This window comes from Odontesthes bonariensis, chromosome 21 (genome assembly GCF_027942865.1).
Source record: "Odontesthes bonariensis isolate fOdoBon6 chromosome 21, fOdoBon6.hap1, whole genome shotgun sequence".
Classification (NCBI taxonomy): Eukaryota; Metazoa; Chordata; class Actinopteri; order Atheriniformes; family Atherinopsidae; genus Odontesthes; species Odontesthes bonariensis.
This window is the reverse complement of record NC_134526.1, coordinates 9,943,221-9,960,750: the sequence shown is the minus strand read 5'-3', so window position 1 is coordinate 9,960,750 and position 17,530 is coordinate 9,943,221. Positions and strand designations below refer to the sequence as shown.

The window sequence follows — 17,530 nt, the reverse complement described above, 5'->3', positions numbered from 1 at the left end:
ATCCCAGAGGACTGAACTGAAATTCAGATAACAATGTGTGTTAGGTTGTGTGAGAACACTGAAGCAAATGGTTAGATAATGAACTGCGAAGGCGGGATTGTTTATCCTGCACTTACAAAGAGCTAGATTTCACTTCTAGTCTTTGATTCAGGTTTTTATTTTGAACAATTGAAACACAAACCATTTTTTAAAGGAAATATTAGGAGCTGAGCATAGAAACTGGATTTATTTGTACAAGTCCACACATGCTGGTTTCTGAGTCTGGTCATGTGGCAACCTACAGCTAATAATTTCCAACCTTTTCCAGAGCTACCAGTGACAACTGGACAGATGTTAAGCTGACAAAGGTAGTAGCAAATGGAAATGAGCTCATGGCACTGTGGCCAAGTCCAAATTCCTCATCCAAGCTTTTCGTCTTTTTTGCACTCTGTCAGGGAGCCCCTTTCTTTGGGGGATCAAAAGATAGTGGTCACATAGTCTTCAAAAGGGTGCAAAGAACATTTGGATGGCTACATGGCCAAAGGAAAATATACTGTACTGAGGCCAAGCTGAATGCATAATGGGGAGGGGAGGGCCAAGGGAAGGAACTGGGATTGTTGCATTTGAGGTATTATGATAGAAAAATATATAGGATTGACTGAAATGGTCTGGATAAAGACTATTCTTCTTTCAAGTCTTTAGATACTCAGTACAACACATTGGGCAGGCTCCAAAAACTGCAGAAGGATTTGAAGATGAATCCCCCTGCATTGTGGAACAGAAACTCAAGGCTGTACCTAACATCTGTTGTGTGTTTTCTTATGCGTGTTGTACTGGAATAGGATAATCTGACTGCTTGTATGTGCCAGTCTTGACAATCAAACAGTTGGCTCTGTATTATTTCCTAATTTTTCTGGTTTATTTGAAGAAGAGCCCTTGAAAAATATATTGATGTTGTTCCTTACGCCTCTGGCCAACAAGCCCACCCATCCTTTGTGGAAACCGTTGATAAGCCACATCAAGTCCAATGCCTCCTGTGGTGCCAATTAAAAGAAAGCCTTTGGATCCTCAGCACTTAGTAAGCCAGTGATATGGCAGAGGGACGTGATGACCTTGCTAAGCTGTGATACAGGCGTATCCTGTGTATTGATCCATGAGATTAGATCCTTTATCTTATCTGAGTTTTGGAGAGAAGCGCTTCTCCCCTGCTGCAGTCAGGCACCACACATCAGAATCACCCCTAAACGGTACTTTAGTGAGTGTGTGTGTGTGTGTGTGTGTGTGTGTGTGTGTGTGTGTGTGTGTGTGTGTGTGTGTGTGTGTGTGTGTGTGTGTGTGTGTGTGTGTGTGTGTGTGTGCGTGGCAAAAGACAATTACAGGATTGGCCATAATATACATCTTTTTAACTACCATAACGAATAACATTGTATAACTGGTGGTTAAATGTAAGCACCTCATCAATTTTCACTCCAGTGCCTGACCATTTTCAGTGGAATGCAGCAGCCTGTTGTTTCCATTTCTTAAAGAAAAAAAGAGTTGGTCATTTATTTTACAAGACATAAAATAATATATTTGCACTAACAAGATGATTCGCAAAAGTGCTTATAGTAGAAAACTTGGCATATCTCTGTGAGGTGTGCTTTGGGCTGTTTTGAGAAAACTGGAAGTGGAAGACGGAAAAAAAAAATAGATATAGCATATTAACAGTATCTGAAAGTGATCTGAGAGGGATGATTTAAGATATATTAAACACATCCAGTAAAGACCTGACAAATGACCTGAGAGATGCATCTGGACCTTCAGCTGATCCATCAACTGTTCACTGAAACCTCATCAGAAATGGGCTCCATGGAAGGGTGGCTGTGAAGAAGCCGTTCTTAAGGAAGGGAAACGGGGAGAAAAGGCTGAGCTGTGCCAAATGACACAAGAAGTGGACTGAAAATCAGTGGCAGCAGGTCTGATGGAGTGAGGATTCCTCAACAGTTTTGAAGCAGTGCGGGATCATCTTGACGGAGAACGGAACAAAAGGCAGCCGACATCCAAAGAAGAGCTTTGGAAAGTCCTTCAAGAAGCCTGGAGAACTGTTCCTGAAGACTCCTTAAAGAAAACACAAGAAGGCTCGTCTCAGAGGGTTCAGGCTGTGTTGAAGAATAAAGGTGGTCATACAAAATATAGCCAATACCAAAAGCTTATTAGAATTGTTCAAACTCTGTTTATATACTGTATTAGATTTATTTATTTATTTCAATAAACCACTGCACCCATTTCCTGTTTTTCTGGCAATACACAGAGAAATAAGGGGTGGCTCAGGTCTTTTACACAGCTCAAGTTTCAAGATGTAGATGTTTGGTTCTGTTTCTGTTCATGCTCAAAACGTATAGCAGTCAGTCTGAACCTGAATAAATCACATGGCAGATTGTAACTGTTCCAATTTACATGTACCTCAACTGCATACAAGTAGAGGAAAAGTGTTTGGTAAAAGCTTAATTAGCTTAATGCAAACAAACAGAAGGACAGAGAGAGAAAAACTCGGATAAACTGCCTTTTTATGTGAGACCAGTTGCCTTTAGCTCTTGTTTTTACTGTTTTTTAGATGTATTTTGCTAGAAGCAAAGAAGGGTATCTTGGAGAACTTGTCACCTTTGATTTGTGTTTTTAAGATTTTAAACTTGACATTTAAATGCTTTAAATGATTTATGTTTTCTAACATCCCAGTTGACTCCAAAGCATTCAGATCAGGCTCTGCTGATCTCACCAACAGCTCCAGGCTTGTGCTTCGACTACGCAGTATTGATTACATAGAAAATACCGAGAATGACTATGTTAATAAACTGAGGCATCAATATTGCAGCAATGATGCTGCACATTTGCACTTTATAAAGATAAAAAGCTCAGATAAATGAGAGACGGGTGGAGCGTAGACTCCAATGAGCTGTGCCTTCATTTAAACTTTTATTGAATTTCAATGGTCTTTCTACTGATTTTGTCAACATGCCCCCAAGTGTTTGTCAGAGGTGTCAAACACTTCCAACTTATGGGCTGAATGCACGAACGCGCAGGTTTTTTTTTTTTTTTTTCTTAGCACACAATAGAAGAAACAACAAACAGTTTTTGCTCAGTTCACAATGCCGCAAGCTTAACTCATTAAGAATGAATCAATCAGTCTGTGTTTTCAGGACAAATGATCTGTCTCAGATGCTCGTGAGCAGCCACCGTGACGACTAACATTTGACACAACTGATGTCTTGAGGGCAGCTGATATTTCCAAGCACAGAAAATAAAAATGGTGCTTCCATTTAGGCTGGGCTCACTGCTGTATGGAATCGTTTTGTTCATCTGATGCTTTATGGTGCTGACTGTGAAAAGAGGGTCGGTGTAGCGGCTTCCAGGGTTAAAGTCTGCTTTTTCTTCATCAGAAAGAATGTGAATGCTGAGCTAAAAAAACATGACACACTGCTTCGGAAGGCTATCACTGATGGTGACACAAGGGCATTGTCTTTTTGCACTGAGAATGCGTCTGGCAAGTAGAAATTTGTCTTTTTTGTCAGTGCTGTCAACAGGAGGTTGAACATTCATATATCATGCAGGCAAGTGATAAAATCCCCCTTTTCACAGTGTATTTTTCAAATGGTGGTGTGCCTCTTCTTTTCTTTCTTTTCTAAGGGTCAGTGCAGCCATTGAGTCATTACGCGTAAGACTTTGACAGAAAGAAACATTTCAGAGAAAGCTTGTTCTTCACTGTTTAAAATGAACAGTTCGGGCACGGACCAAATAGAAGAGACAATCACTGAACCATTTCAAGTGAAGTTACACAGACGCATTTCTCAGTTCAGTCATTTAAAAGAACATGAGTGAAATTAGATGGTTTGTGCTGGAACCCTCTGGGTAAACTAAGGTGAGTGCACATAATGTCATTTCAGAAATGTTCCACTTGAGGTTTGCTCATTATCTTACATTAGCTCGTCATGCCCGTCTGGAACTAGGAAATCATTTTTTTCTGATGAAACCATCTGACCTTGTCTGGCGTATCTTAACTACCACTCCCAAATGAGTTAATTGCAGTGGCGCAAAAAGTGGGTATGCACTATATGCGGCGCATAGGGGCGCCAAAGCGATGGGGGGAAAATAATTTCGAGTTGGCATTGATTTAACAGCTTTTGTGCATGTGTAAATAAAATTATCAATAACAGAGGCACGTAACAGCAGCAGGAAACTGAGAATATAATTCACACAGGCTCACCAGTACTGGACAATAGAAGATTGGAAAAATACTGCCTGGTCTGACGAGTCTCGATTTCAGTCGTAGTCGAATTAGTCGAACAAATACATTTCCGCTAGTTCCGCTTAAATGAAATTTTGGGTAGTGCAGCTACCGGGTTAATAACCGGCACAAACTGCAGCATTTTCAATAATCACTGAATCACTAGAGCTGCAGGGGGATTATTTCTCCTGAATGTGTTTGCCCTGGATATTTCACTCATGGGAGTATCACATTTGCTTTTTTTTTTTAAACTCATCCGGGTTAAACCCTCTCATGACAAAAAGTCATAATGAACTAATTATTCTTGGCAGAAGCTTCTGTTCCCCAGAGTTTACAAGTCCCAGATGTCTCCAAAATCCGAGTCTACACTGTTAAGACTATGGTGCAAATGCTTACATTTTTTCCAGTGAACGTCATGATGTCCAAGATTTCTCATAGTACCAGCACTGGCCTGTGTTTAACATATAAGTCATATTATTGAGAGTTTTAGTCTCTTAAGATTATAATTTATAATGTTAGAAACCTGGTCAGCATCAGCGCTACTATACATTTAAGCTTTGTTATGAAACCATATTGATCACTACATAATGTAAAGCACTACAATACACAGCCAAGAAATAAAAAAAATTGCTTTGCTGTAATGCTTTGTCAATATACTTGGCAATTGTTTGTGCACATAATGTGAGACAAAGATTTACTTACCAGACAATTGTTGCAATTCTTCCTTTTGGCCACTGGATGGCAGTATTAATACTTGAATCAGACCCGAGACAAAGTTCTATCAAACGGTGATCAATTAATCGTCTTTAATCTTAAGACTGTAGCTCTCATTATTACTCAGTAATAAAGCGTTTAACGTACTGAGAAATGGCTCACAAACTGGCCGTACGCACTTGAAAAATGAAAGCTTTCACTTGAAAAATGAAAGCTTTCAAATAGACATTATCAGTTAAGAACCACAACTTTTTGATTAAGACCAGTTTTTCAAGTTATCTCAACATGTTTTGTGCCTGTAACTTTATTTATTTAATCAATTACTTTAGTTAGCGTCCGTCATATGATCTCATACTGTGCACGCTGTAAATGTGGTGCTATTACTCACATTAAACTAAAGATTGCTGTAAACAGATTTAGATATAAGTTGAATAACACTGGGAAGAATGTTCCTTGCAGCATGGCAATACCCAGATAATTTGACTGGCAGATAAGAAATATACTACAACTTATATCAATTTAAAAGCAATTACATGAATTGGTTTTGTTGTTATGAAACTTTTCCACTGATTCAACAAAATGAAGTCTCAAGTCACAAGGAAAATTCACAATATTAGTTCACAAGGCTTAAGAAGACACACTTTGTCTCCATGATGAAATGAAACGTGTGCTGTGAATCACTTTAATCATTTTTAGCATGACCACAGGTTTTGGTCAGGCACAGTGAATGCTGTCATTTCTTTGCAAAACATGCAAACAAATAGAAACTGGGCATATTTCGACATTGTTTACACATAAAAGCTTGATATTCACCCAAAAAGAAATGCATGTATGATACATAGTGTCAGCAGGTGCGGCACAAACATATGAATTCTCAAAACATTATCAATGCATGTTGTATTTTTCAATTAAACAAAAAAATCAAAAGCTGCTCCAATCTGTTACCACAATGCAGCCTAAATAAATGGGTCAGTGACTGACTAACATGCGCATCTTCCTTTAACTTCACGTCTCAGAAAAAAATGCACCAACTACAGCAGTGACTGGCTGATTACTAATGTTGATGTTTGCCTTTCATGTGGAACAACCAGAAAAAGTAACATCTGAGCCGGCAGCAATGTCCAGCCATCAAACAGACATCCTGTACTACAGGCTTTGTGTTCTAAGGAATGTCAATCATTACAACATTTTATAATCTAAGCAACAAACGCAGATAGAGTAACAAATCTCCACATAAACATGGACAGTTAACAGTAACTGATCCATACTTCAGCCATCATTCCTTTTACAATGTGTTCAATCCAGCAAAAGTAAAGAGGTCTGACCATAATTAAATAACAAAAAACACGATGCATTCTTCCATTTCCTGACTGATATAAACAAATACAATGTCATAATTAAAGTAGTTTCAGCAGAAGATAATGTATAGATGTTCCATCAACATTAATAATCACTGGATATAAATATCAATACAATCATTCTGCCTTTGCTCTGATAATCACTTCTTCACATTCTCAAAACCTAAAAACTTTTACTACGTCAGTCATTCCTTATATAGTTTCAGTAAAACAATGTTCCCTTTAAAATAATCCCACCTCTCCCTTCAGACAAGACAACAGAGGCCAGCTGCTTAGCTGTCTGTTGAACCACTGCCTTTATTCTTATTGCGGCTGAGAGGGAAGGTGGACTTGCTCTGTGGTTGGGTCATTTTGCTGGCCAGGTACACAAAGGGCTCAATGAGCGTGCGACGATCCACAACCGACACCTCCCACAGGCGCACCTTCTCGTTCTTCGCCCAGTTCTGGGCATGATTAGAGTCCATTCTCCTCTCGTCCTGCTTGTCTAGCTTGTTGCCCAACACGATAATGGTCACCTACACATCAGGATTACCAGATTAGTGTAACAACGGTCAAATCTGCAGAGGTGCTAACCTCAAAGACAGTAGTGTGCTTCACTACATCTGCTTTAGTCTTAAATATGGTATGTTACCCAATGTTAATTAAATGCAAATAGGAGTTATGAACATTCAAATAAATAATTCATAAATTTCATCCCAGTGCATAGAGCAGAATAATCAATGTCTGTGCAAATTACTTCCTATCTTTAATCACCAGACACCCGTGTGAGACTGTAAAAGCTTCTGAGCTGTTGTAAAAGTCTGATATCCCTCTGAGTACACACTGATGTAACTTGACCCCAAAAGTAAGTGTGTAGCAATAACTGACACAAGGATGACTGTTGTTGTAGTATTAATACATTTATAATGCATACTGTGATGCAGAATCTTTGGCATAGTTACATATTGTGTATTGTACTTGCATTTATATTAATAACTGTCAACATTACCAGCAATTTTGTCATCATAGCTGGACCAAACTATAAATAAAGCTGTTAAAACTTGTATCTCTCAGGATTTGTATCCAAAGTGTTAATAAGTCAACCGTACCAAAGAGCACAACTGGGTTCAGTTCTCACCTCTTTCTTGTCTCTGTGACGATCTATGTCTTTCTTGAGGGCCTCCATTCGCTTAAAGGACTCTTTGCTGTCGATGCTGTAGACGAGCACAAAGCCATCAGCAAAGGTGTAGTAATGTCGGGGAAACTCCATCCCGTCCCGGAGTCCACGGGTATCATAGAAGCGCACCTGCTCTCGTGTGCCACGGTCAGTTTCTATGGAGCCGATGTAGATGTCCTCCAGGGTCTCCATGGGCTCTGAACCTAAAAAAGGAAACACAAAAACAGGCACATATGGTGTGATATGCTGCAAAGGCAACTGTGTGGGTTATTACATTTTGTAGCTTGACATCTTTACATTCCCTTAGGCGAAACATGGTACAGTACACTGTGCATGACATGGTGTAGCATTCATGTTATTTTGTGTTAAATTTACTGTGATAGGCATTTGCTTCTAAGTTAACATTTAATATATCAAAATGTGCAAAACTCAGTCATCTTATCAAAGCTGCTCATCTCCCAGCAGTGTTACTAACATTATCATCTGAGAGCAGTGATAATCATTGGCTGGATCTAGAGGTGCCAATGTATGAATGAAAATCATACTTTTTAAGTTTTACAGTTAGGAATGAATGTCTGAAACTTAATGACATCCACCTTCATAAAACAAACTTAAATTTCCTTAGAAAGCTCAGATCCTTCAATGTGTAAAGCAATGTGTTGGCGATCTTCTAGCAGTTTGTAGTGGTTTGTGTGTGGTATCAAAGAACGCCTAAAGCATAAGATAAAACACTTCTGATTATCATCTACAAAGTATATATACAGTGCACAGTGAAAATGAGTACACCCCTGTTGAAAAGTAACATTTTGAACAATATTTTAATACACACACAAGTTATTCCCAAAACGTGCATAGAGTAAGTTTAATACAACATCTGTTCAGCTTACAACAGAAATGAAAGGTCAATAATATAACTTAAATGACATATTTGTCCATTTTTGTGAAATTATGCTGGTGCAAAAGTGAGTACACCCCTATGTTAAACTCCCTGAGAATGGGCCGTGTTGGCCCGAAATGTCATGAAATGAAAAGGCATTAAAAGGGAGGTCATCGTTGTGCGTTTCATCCTTGCCTTACATTGAAATTTTACATTTTGAGTCTGCACCAGGCTAAAAGAGACGTGTGTGAGATTTGACTGAAATCCTATGGAGAGTATCATGATCTGCTTCAGTAGTCACAGTACATGTTGACAAGCATGTTTCTTTTGGTGAAATTCAGCTTCCTACTGTTGATGGCATCCATACAGCCCCAAACCACGTCACTCCCACTACTATGCTTGACTTTAAGCATGGGGCACTTTTCTTTGTACAAATCACTTTTTACCACCACACAGGCTTGACACCATCTAAAGCAAATTTGTTTATCATTGTCTCATCAGAGACAAACAAACTAAGGATATGGATTGCTGGAACCATGTCCTGTGATCTGATGACACCAAGATGAACAAATTTGCTTTAGATGGTGTCAAGCCTGTGTGGTGGTAAAAAGTGATTTGTACAAAGAAAAGTGCCCCATGCTTAAAGTCAAGCATAGTAGTGGGAGTGACATGGTTTGGGGCTGTATGGATGCCATCAACAGTAGGAAGCTGAATTTCACCAAAAGAAACATGCTTGTCAACATGTACTGTGACTACTGAAGCAGATCATGATACTCTCCATAGGATTTCAGTCAAATCTCACACACGTCTCTTTTAGCCTGGTGCAGACTCAAAATGTAAAATTTCAATGTAAGGCAAGGATGAAACGCACAACGATGACCTCCCTTTTAATGCCTTTTCATTTCATGACATTTCGGGCCAACACGGCCCATTCTCAGGGAGTTTAACATAGGGGTGTACTCACTTTTGCACCAGCATAATTTCACAAAAATGGACAAATATGTCATTTAAGTTATATTATTGATCTTTCTTTTCTGTTGTAAGCTGAACAGATGTTGTATTAAACTTACTCTATGCTTGTTTTGGGAATAACTTGTGTGTGTATTAAAATATTGTTCAAAATGTTACTTTTCAACAGGGGTGTACTCATTTTCACTGTGCACTGTAGTTGTTATGATTTTCTTCCAATTGGCCTGCCACAGACATACTGACATCTTACCAAAAGGTCAATGGTGTACATAGGACAGGTGACGTACCTGCAACATGATTAGCATACAGTAATTGTTCCAATACAGCTGTTTTTCCAACTGAAGCCTGCCCACACACGACTACTTTACAGCTTTTCCCCATGATGATTCCTCACTCTTCTGTCATGAAACCTGTTGGTGGAAGAAGACACACAGATTAAACACACAACCAAGTCAAGTAACATACAATCAGTGCTGATTATAAAGCAGGTTTAAGGAGAGGTCTACTGGGCCAAGGCTCAGAAGCCTCAGAAGCCAGAGGAGTTAGGACCCCTGTTCTAATCTATCCATCCATCAATTTTCTATACCCGCTTAATCCAACTCAAGGTCGATAGGCTGGACAAATGAGAGAAACAACCATGCATGCTAACAATCACAATTAAGAATCACCAATAAACCTAACATGCATGTTTCTGAACTGTGGGATGAGGCTAGAGTACCCAGAGAGAACCCACGTATGCAAACAACATGCAATCTCCACACAGAAAAGCCCATCAAGTAATCCAACTAGGAACTTTCTTTCTTTCTCACCAGCTAGTAATGACATAAAGTGATAAAAGATGGGAATTTCTGTATCCCTTTGGGTTATAGTTTCTTTTTGAGATTTTACGGAAAAAAATGGCATGCCTAAAATTATCAGTGCCAAAGCCTTTATTTGTTGCAAAATAAAATATATCATAATAATATTGCTAACAAGCTTTTTGCCCCTACTGGGATTTAGAACCACTCATCCTCTGCAACCAACTCCAGATCTTTGAAGACAGGAGGCTTAATTTCCATCCTCATATTTGCATCCCTCAGCATACTCTGAGCACAGTGGCTTGTCCAATTCAAAACGTTAGGCCTAATAGGATATCAATGACGCTTTCTGTTATCTATTCTTGACAATTTAGGCTGGTTATTTTGGATTCCTTTTCTTTTGCAGACAGCCTGGTGTTTTCTTAAAGGATTTTAATGTAGCAGTCTTTTTATTTTGCCTATGATGAAGAGAGTGTTCCGGGGGTTAAATATCTTTCATTATAATAACCAAACAAAAGCCAAATATCTGTGTCAAAACAACCCCATGTTCATTTCGTTCCACCTCAAAATCTCTTTTCAGCCAAGTGAACATTTATAAGGCTGTGTGAGATTGTGTGTTTCTTTCCTAGGGGAGTGCTACCTGGTCACTATTCCTACAGATAGCAGATATGAAACGTATGGATAAAGTATGGAGTTATTTTTAAACAAGAAGTATATCAACATTTTGTCCTGGATTAGCCTGTATTCAGACCTGAACCAAATGCATAATATGTGGAGGAAATTAATCATCAATGTGATATATGGGGGTGAGAAATAATTCCAATACCAAAGACCTGAAGGCAAAAAAAACACCAGGGGACACAAATTTACCACAAAGAGATGACAAACAATGAGATACCAAATTACCAAAATGTAAACATAAAAAAGCATAAGGCATGTATTGACGTGAAAATATAAAAAACCTTTACGAGGTAAAAAGGCTATCTTTGGACGGTTGTCACACGAACAAGTAGCTTAGCATTAGCTACCAGAAAGATACAGACCAACGACATAAAGCACTTAGTCGCAAATATAAAATAGACCTCACATATAGAACTAAAAGTGCCTTCCAAGCACACGTATACAAATACTTGCTACGTGCTTGGAAATGTGTATTAGCTTTAAGGATGTTTTAACAAAACGACAGAGCGTCTTCCTTACCTAACGGATCACTTCCTGTTTACAGTGTACGTAACGACTGCAGCATGAGACCCCGCCCATCCTCATTGACGGCAAAATGGCGACAGAGAACTGTGATGCTGTGAACATGGACCCTGACATGGAACTGCTCAGTGACGAGGAATTAGAAAGGTGTGAGAGATGAAAGATTTGTTGTCATTGGCAAAAACAGATACGTCATGAAGTCTCTTACTGATATGTGTAATCCAGTGCCACTGTCATGTAAATTTTCCTGTCGCACTTTTATAGCTAACTAGCCTTCTACCTACCGCTAACTGTTTAGCTAAATTTGAATAGCTTGGTCGTTCTCCACTTAGCCAGCTTTTGTACTGGATTTCTGACCTGCTTGCTGTCACACTGTAACATCTGTCAATCTGACTTAATTGCCGGAGTTTAAAAGTTGCTCGCACTGAAAGTTGTGCTTTCACATAATTGCCACATTCACAGAATGGGATTTGCTGGTTAAATGACACCATTCACTCACTGTGTGGTCGTGATGTAAAGCTTGACAGCCCTCCAAAAAAAGTAATGGCAGTAGCTCATAGCATGGTGTCATATATTCCTGGCTCTGCTCTCCATGCCTGCTTCAGAAAATAGCTACGTGTTAGCTTAGAATAGACACTTCTGCCCTGCTGTTTTGGCTCTTTCTATGTTTAGCTAACTCAGGCCAGTTAACTCTCTTATTCATGCACTGTCATTCAAAAGTCCTAGATATAAATATGCAGCTACTTAAAAGGCACTCAGCTAAAATGTTGTAAAAATGATGATGATGGTGATCTGTAAAAGAAACGCATACTCTTGAACACCACATTCAATACATGTCGTGCTCGGCTTTTGTCACCTACTTCATGCTTTTCTTTCTAAGTTTACATGACTTGTTTTCTGTTCTTTTGCCCACTTCTTCACAGGGAAGCAGAGGGCTTCAAAGAGCAGGGCAACACCTTTTATATCAAGAAGGATTATGGAGAGGCTTTCAATTATTACACCAAGGCTATTGGTAATTATTTCAAAATTATGTTGGCACTTTTCCTTTTTAATTAGCAACGGGATGATTTTTTTTCTATTTGGCTCAGATGTAATCTATTGATTTAAATATCAGTAACTTTACTTGATCTTATTTAGATATGTGTCCGAAGAACCCAAGTTATTATGGAAACCGGGCGGCCACACTAATGATGTTGTGTCGGTACAGAGAGGCTTTAGAGGACTCCCAGCAAGCAGTACGACTAGACCACACCTTTGTGAAGGTGGGCCGGGGAAAACAAGCCATTCCATTCTGTTAAAAGCGAAAAATTATTCTTTGGTTTTTAAATATTTCTATCTGTATATTGCGATAGAAAAACATCTGCCTTTGAGCTTGAACCCTGCACAGTTTCTTGCACAGATCAGATTGCATTTTGTTAAATTATATAGCTGTTACCAGTTTTTAGCGTAGATCAACTACAGCACATCCTTGTTGCACTTAGATTATATTGTAGCTGTGACACAACAAAGAACTGCTTTGCATACAGTTGTAACAAAGGTGTGAATTGTTGGACATTATCACTTAAGTCTGTTAACTGTAAATCTTTTGCTTGCAGGGACATCTGCGAGAGGGCAAGTGCCACCTGTCTCTCGGGAATGCAATGGCAGCCAGTCGCTGTTTCCAGAGGGTTCTGGAAATGGAGCCAGATAACAGCCAGGCCCAGCAGGAAGTGAGTTGGCCTCAGTTGTAGAGGGCTTGATCTGAAAAATTGGATATGATTTACCACTGTGAAAGAATCTTTGACGAAGCAACTGCAAATAAAGCACTTACAGCTTTAAGTGGAAATCCAGTAGAACTGCTGTTAACTGTCAATGAAACAGACAAGTGGCAAGTTTGAGGTTATTCCCACTGGTAGTGCTGCTTACAAAAGCCCAGTTTTACAAAGAGTGAGCATGGTGCAGAAGAGAGGTCAGTTACAGTTGTGATGTGACTTCTGGAAGTCTTCCACATTGTCACTGAATACCACAAATTCCTTTGGCAGCTAAAGAATGCAGAATCCATCCTTGAATATGAGAGAATGGCAGAGATTGGATTTGAGAAGAGAGACTTCAGGATGGTAAGATACAATGTTGGTTTTAATTGTCATTTTTTCCGTTTGTATGGTTCAGTATGTCACCATTAACTGCCATGTGAAGTAAAACAAAGTGTCAGAACGCTGCGGTTCTCTTAAGGTTGTCTTTTGCATGGACCGTGCCTTGGAGGCTGCCTCAGCCTGTCACAAGTTCAAGATACTGAAGGCTGAGTGTTTGGCCCTGCTGGGACGATACCCTGAGGCACAGTCTGTTGCCAGGTAGGAATTTAGAGTTTTTTGCAATGAGGTGAAAAGAGATGATTCGTCAGTCAAATCTGACAAAAAAGGAGAACGGTGATATGCTCGTGCTTTTTAGAAGTTTTAGCTTACTCTCAAACTTGAAACCACAACACCCCATTCTTAAGTTGCCTTAAAAATGGAGATTCTCCGGTGTGATGCTCTCCTTCGAATATTGTTTCTGTTACACTTGATATCACTTGCTGCATGACTGCATCAGCTTTAGCAAAGCATAAATTCCAGAGTTTACTTTGGTTTTCAGATGTAAATAAAGGCATTTTTGTTCTGTTTTCTTGTATGATTGATATTAATTCACTGTTTCCACTCAGTGATATTCTGAGGATGGACTCCACTAACGCAGATGCTCTGTACGTGCGCGGTCTCTGTCTCTACTACGAGGACTGCATTGATAAGGCCGTTCAGTTCTTTGTCCAGGCTCTGCGTATGGCTCCTGACCATGATAAGGCTCGGCTCGCATGTAGAGTGAGTAATTCAGCACATGAGATAGATTAGCCAAAAGGTTATCTGAAGGGATGCTTGTAGTCTCACACAGTAAAAAAAAAAAAAAAAGAACAAGCTTTAAATAAAACAAAAGGGATCTTTTAACAAATGAAATAGCCAATACAAGAATTCTTCTACCCACTTTGTGTCTGCTGTGGTTGCTCTGAGTAGCTTTTAAGACCGTTTTCTGTTTTGTTTTCCCAGAATGCTAAAGCACTAAAAGCCAAGAAGGAGGAAGGGAACAAGGCGTTTAAGGAGGGAAACTTTGAGGCAGCTTATGAGCTGTACTCTGAGGCACTAACAATAGACCCTAATAACATCAAGACTAATGCCAAGCTGTACTGTAATAGAGCCACTGTTGGATCTAAGGTGAGCGGCGTTATCTGTCGTGTAGGTTTTTTTTTTCGATTTGGTTAATTTAATTTGAAATGAGAAGTTGCATCCCCAGCTTTACATTCACACACTTTTCAGCTCGTCACAGTCATAGATTACCACAATCACCAGAGTTTTCGCCTCTCTTTGATGATGCTTAGTATTGTTGCTATGCTGTGACTTCTTCTTCAACATCAGCAGAACTAAGCTGTTATCTTTTCTCCTCATTCTCTGCTTTGAATTTTTCCACTTTATCCTGAAAGCTGAAGAAACTAGATCAGGCCATTGAAGACTGCACAAAGGCCATTAAACTGGATGAGACCTACATCAAGGCTTATTTAAGGAGAGCACAGTGGTATATCTAAGATTTCTAACTTCATTGTTAGTGGAGAATCTATGCATTGCAGTTTGCTTTTTGACATTGTCCGGCATTAGACACAGTCATCATTGTTTTATTGTTTAACCAGACTTTTGCATATTATATTGCAGCTACATGGACACAGAGCAGTATGAAGAGGCAGTGAGGGACTATGAGAAGGTTTATCAGACAGAAAAGACAAAAGGTGAGAAACTGAAGGCTCTGTTCCCCCAAGGGAGGGTGTTCATACTATGTATAAGAAGTGTTTATTTAACTCACCTATAAAGAAAATAAATAAAAGGCCACAGCAATACTGCCTCATATATGGAGATGAAAAAACACTCTGTGGCCACAAACAACTTAATCATATCTCATGAGTGCAACTTGGGACAGACAAACACATAGAGCCGTTTCTTTTCTAGTTTCTTGGTTACCAGGTGGACAAGTTCTACCCATACGATTTTTTTTCCTAAAAATAAGGGACAGTGATGATGGCAGCAGGTTTCTCAAAAGCTCAGAAATGTTCAACTCAAAGCACTGTCTGTAAAAAGACTCTGGGTACAGTATTTGTCCCTGGGCAGCTGCCTGCGGTCCCTCTTCATTAGAAGCAGTTGTGAAACTGCATCAGAACAAAAAAAGCTCTTGCTCACACTTCACACTTTTTTTCATTACATGTAACGTATCGGTGAAAGATTGTCATTCACACACTCGAATAAATTTGTTGCTAATCTTTCTAGTTTCATTTTTATTCACTCTGCAGAACACAAACACCTTCTGAAAACTGCTCAGCTGGAGTTGAAGAAAAGCAAACGGAAAGATTATTACAAAGTGCTTGGGGTAAACAAGAACGCCACAGAAGATGAGATCAAGAAGGCTTACCGCAAACGGGCACTTTTACATCACCCAGGTGCTTGATTTCCCTACCTAATGCAACCATTATGTTGCCTCACACACAGGAAAACAAACGTAACGTAACATTCCTCCCCCTTAGACCGTCACAGCGGGGCGAGCCCAGAGGTGCAGAAGGAAGAGGAGAAAAAGTTTAAAGAAGTGGGCGAGGCTTTCAGCGTGCTTTCAGACGCCAAGAAGAAGTCTCGCTACGACAGCGGACAGGACCTTGAGGATGACGGCATGAACATGAGAGGTGAGCAGTGGAGCGAGACGTGGCGTGGAACAGATTTGTGTCAGAAAGTTCAGTCTAACCAGAAAGTTTCCTGCATTTTGTCTCTACCAGATTTTGATGCCAACAACATTTTCAAAGCATTCTTTGGAGGTCCAGGAGGCTTTAGTTTTGAAGGTAATTCATGTAAGAAAACATCTTCGCCTGCCAGTGATTTATTTATTTATTTATTTTTGCACATTTTAGACATGTGAACGTAAATTCTCATGTCAGAAAATTTTTTGTTTTATTATTTCAGCGTCTGGGCCTGGAAATTTCTTCTTCCAGTTCGGTTAAATGGAGGAAGTGTCTACCTGAACCGTTTCTACATCAGGACTTTTCAACAATGTCAACCCCTCAACCCACCATCTGTATTTAATGACTGGCTGCAAGTCAGATTCCTGTCTATGCCATTGACTGAATGAATGCAACCCAATGACCACACGCAGCGAATGATTTAATGCTGGTTATAGCAAGGACGCCAAGATGGCTCAGATTGATTAGTGTTACTGGTTTTGGATTTGGTTTTCTTCCCTGCAGAATGAAACAAACTTGAAAATCAGTAATGGCTAGCAACACTGGTCCAAATACTCTCTGGATTTTTGATGTAGGAGAAATTGTGCAGCTATTGTATCAGAGCTTTTAGGGATCCATGGAGTAAGTGCCATCCTTGGGGAAACTCTTGAGATGCAACTGCGCATCGAGCAAGCTTTTACCCTGCTCATCTCAACTTACTGCTGAGAAAGTATTCTCTGCATGAAAGTTAGTAGCTTGATTAGTGGTTTAAGAGGAAAATCACTGAGCAAGCAGCACCTCCCCCCTTTTGAAGAATCTGTCGGACAGACAGTGGGCTGCTACAAATTCGCACTGAAAACTGCCTCCTTGTCTTAGCCTGTGGGAGCACTCAATCATTTTTTTAAGCCAATAACAGTTGGAGCCTAAACCTACACATACAGCACGGCCAGAGCACACTAGAAAGATGGCAATGGAGACAGCTGTGCAAAGCCACCCTCCCTCTTGTCGTCACCGGTTTTATGTTTGATGTTGCCATTCACAGATTTGCTGCATTGTGCATTTTACTGGAATGTAAAGTGTTGATTTGTGACGTTAGTTGATATTTTTTCATTTTTTCAAATGTATATTTATTGTAAGTTTGCTGTCTTATGAAACATTCAGCATAAGATGAAGACACTCTTCCGTTTGAAAAGGCAAATATGATGAGCATCAATGGAGGGGCAAAAGAAAACACAGGAACTTGATCGATTCGCTTGGTCTGCATGTTGTGCTAAAATGAACTGTGCTGTTTGCGTGTTGCCTGACTGTGATGACAGTCCTCAAGAGTGTCCTCATCTTTGCTCTCAGTTTTTGCTATTTCTGGTGAAAACATCCTCGTTTATCCTTGAAAAGGTCCAGCTCAATAAAGTTGGCATTCATTGGGTTTCCCTGACATTGTTTTCTTTATTTCTTTATTTTTACTA

At 39.6% G+C, this 17,530-nt stretch overlaps 2 protein-coding genes across 4 annotated transcripts; one reads left to right on the top strand and one right to left on the bottom strand.

Moving 5' to 3' along the window:
• Positions 1-5,622: 5,622 nt before the first annotated feature.
• nkiras2 (NFKB inhibitor interacting Ras-like 2) lies at positions 5,623-11,382 on the bottom strand. The gene is made up of 4 exons (XM_075453492.1): positions 11,312-11,382; positions 9,602-9,724; positions 7,430-7,671; positions 5,623-6,827 (listed from the first exon to the last, which is right to left on the bottom strand). The coding sequence occupies exons 2-4, from the start codon at positions 9,693-9,695 to the stop codon at positions 6,585-6,587; spliced, it is 579 nt and encodes a 192-aa protein (XP_075309607.1). The 5' UTR covers positions 9,696-9,724; positions 11,312-11,382; the 3' UTR covers positions 5,623-6,584.
• dnajc7 (DnaJ (Hsp40) homolog, subfamily C, member 7) lies at positions 11,354-17,499 on the top strand. Of its 3 annotated transcripts, none has more exons than XM_075453490.1 (14): positions 11,354-11,461; positions 12,238-12,326; positions 12,452-12,576; positions 12,910-13,023; positions 13,336-13,410; positions 13,526-13,644; positions 13,992-14,145; positions 14,368-14,532; positions 14,799-14,890; positions 15,025-15,098; positions 15,654-15,800; positions 15,885-16,037; positions 16,128-16,190; positions 16,312-17,499. In XM_075453490.1, the coding sequence occupies exons 1-14, from the start codon at positions 11,388-11,390 to the stop codon at positions 16,347-16,349; spliced, it is 1,482 nt and encodes a 493-aa protein (XP_075309605.1). In that variant the 5' UTR covers positions 11,354-11,387; the 3' UTR covers positions 16,350-17,499. The 3 variants fall into 3 exon arrangements, with proteins under 3 accessions (XP_075309605.1, XP_075309604.1, XP_075309606.1); XM_075453489.1 differs by having other exon boundaries at positions 16,128-16,199; XM_075453491.1 differs by lacking the exon at positions 14,368-14,532 and having other exon boundaries at positions 16,128-16,199.
• Positions 17,500-17,530: the final 31 nt, after the last annotated feature.

What these genes read in the sequence shown, in the direction of transcription:
- nkiras2 (XM_075453492.1), bottom strand. Translation starts at nt 9,695, where the DNA reads ATGGGGAAAAGCTGTAAAGTAGTCGTGTGTGGGCAGGCTTCAGTTGGA. An exon ending in GTATGCTAATCATGTTGCAG is followed by an intron (nt 7,672 to 9,601) that starts GTACGTCACCTG and finishes TTCCTTTTTTAG; the next exon opens with GTTCAGAGCCCATGGAGACC. An exon ending in GTCACAGAGACAAGAAAGAG is followed by an intron (nt 6,828 to 7,429) that starts GTGAGAACTGAA and finishes CCTGATGTGTAG; the next exon opens with GTGACCATTATCGTGTTGGG.
- dnajc7 (XM_075453489.1), top strand. Translation starts at nt 11,388, where the DNA reads ATGGCGACAGAGAACTGTGATGCTGTGAACATGGACCCTGACATGGAA. An exon ending in ACAGCCAGGCCCAGCAGGAA is followed by an intron (nt 13,024 to 13,335) that starts GTGAGTTGGCCT and finishes TTCCTTTGGCAG; the next exon opens with CTAAAGAATGCAGAATCCAT. An exon ending in TATTTAAGGAGAGCACAGTG is followed by an intron (nt 14,891 to 15,024) that starts GTATATCTAAGA and finishes ATTATATTGCAG; the next exon opens with CTACATGGACACAGAGCAGT.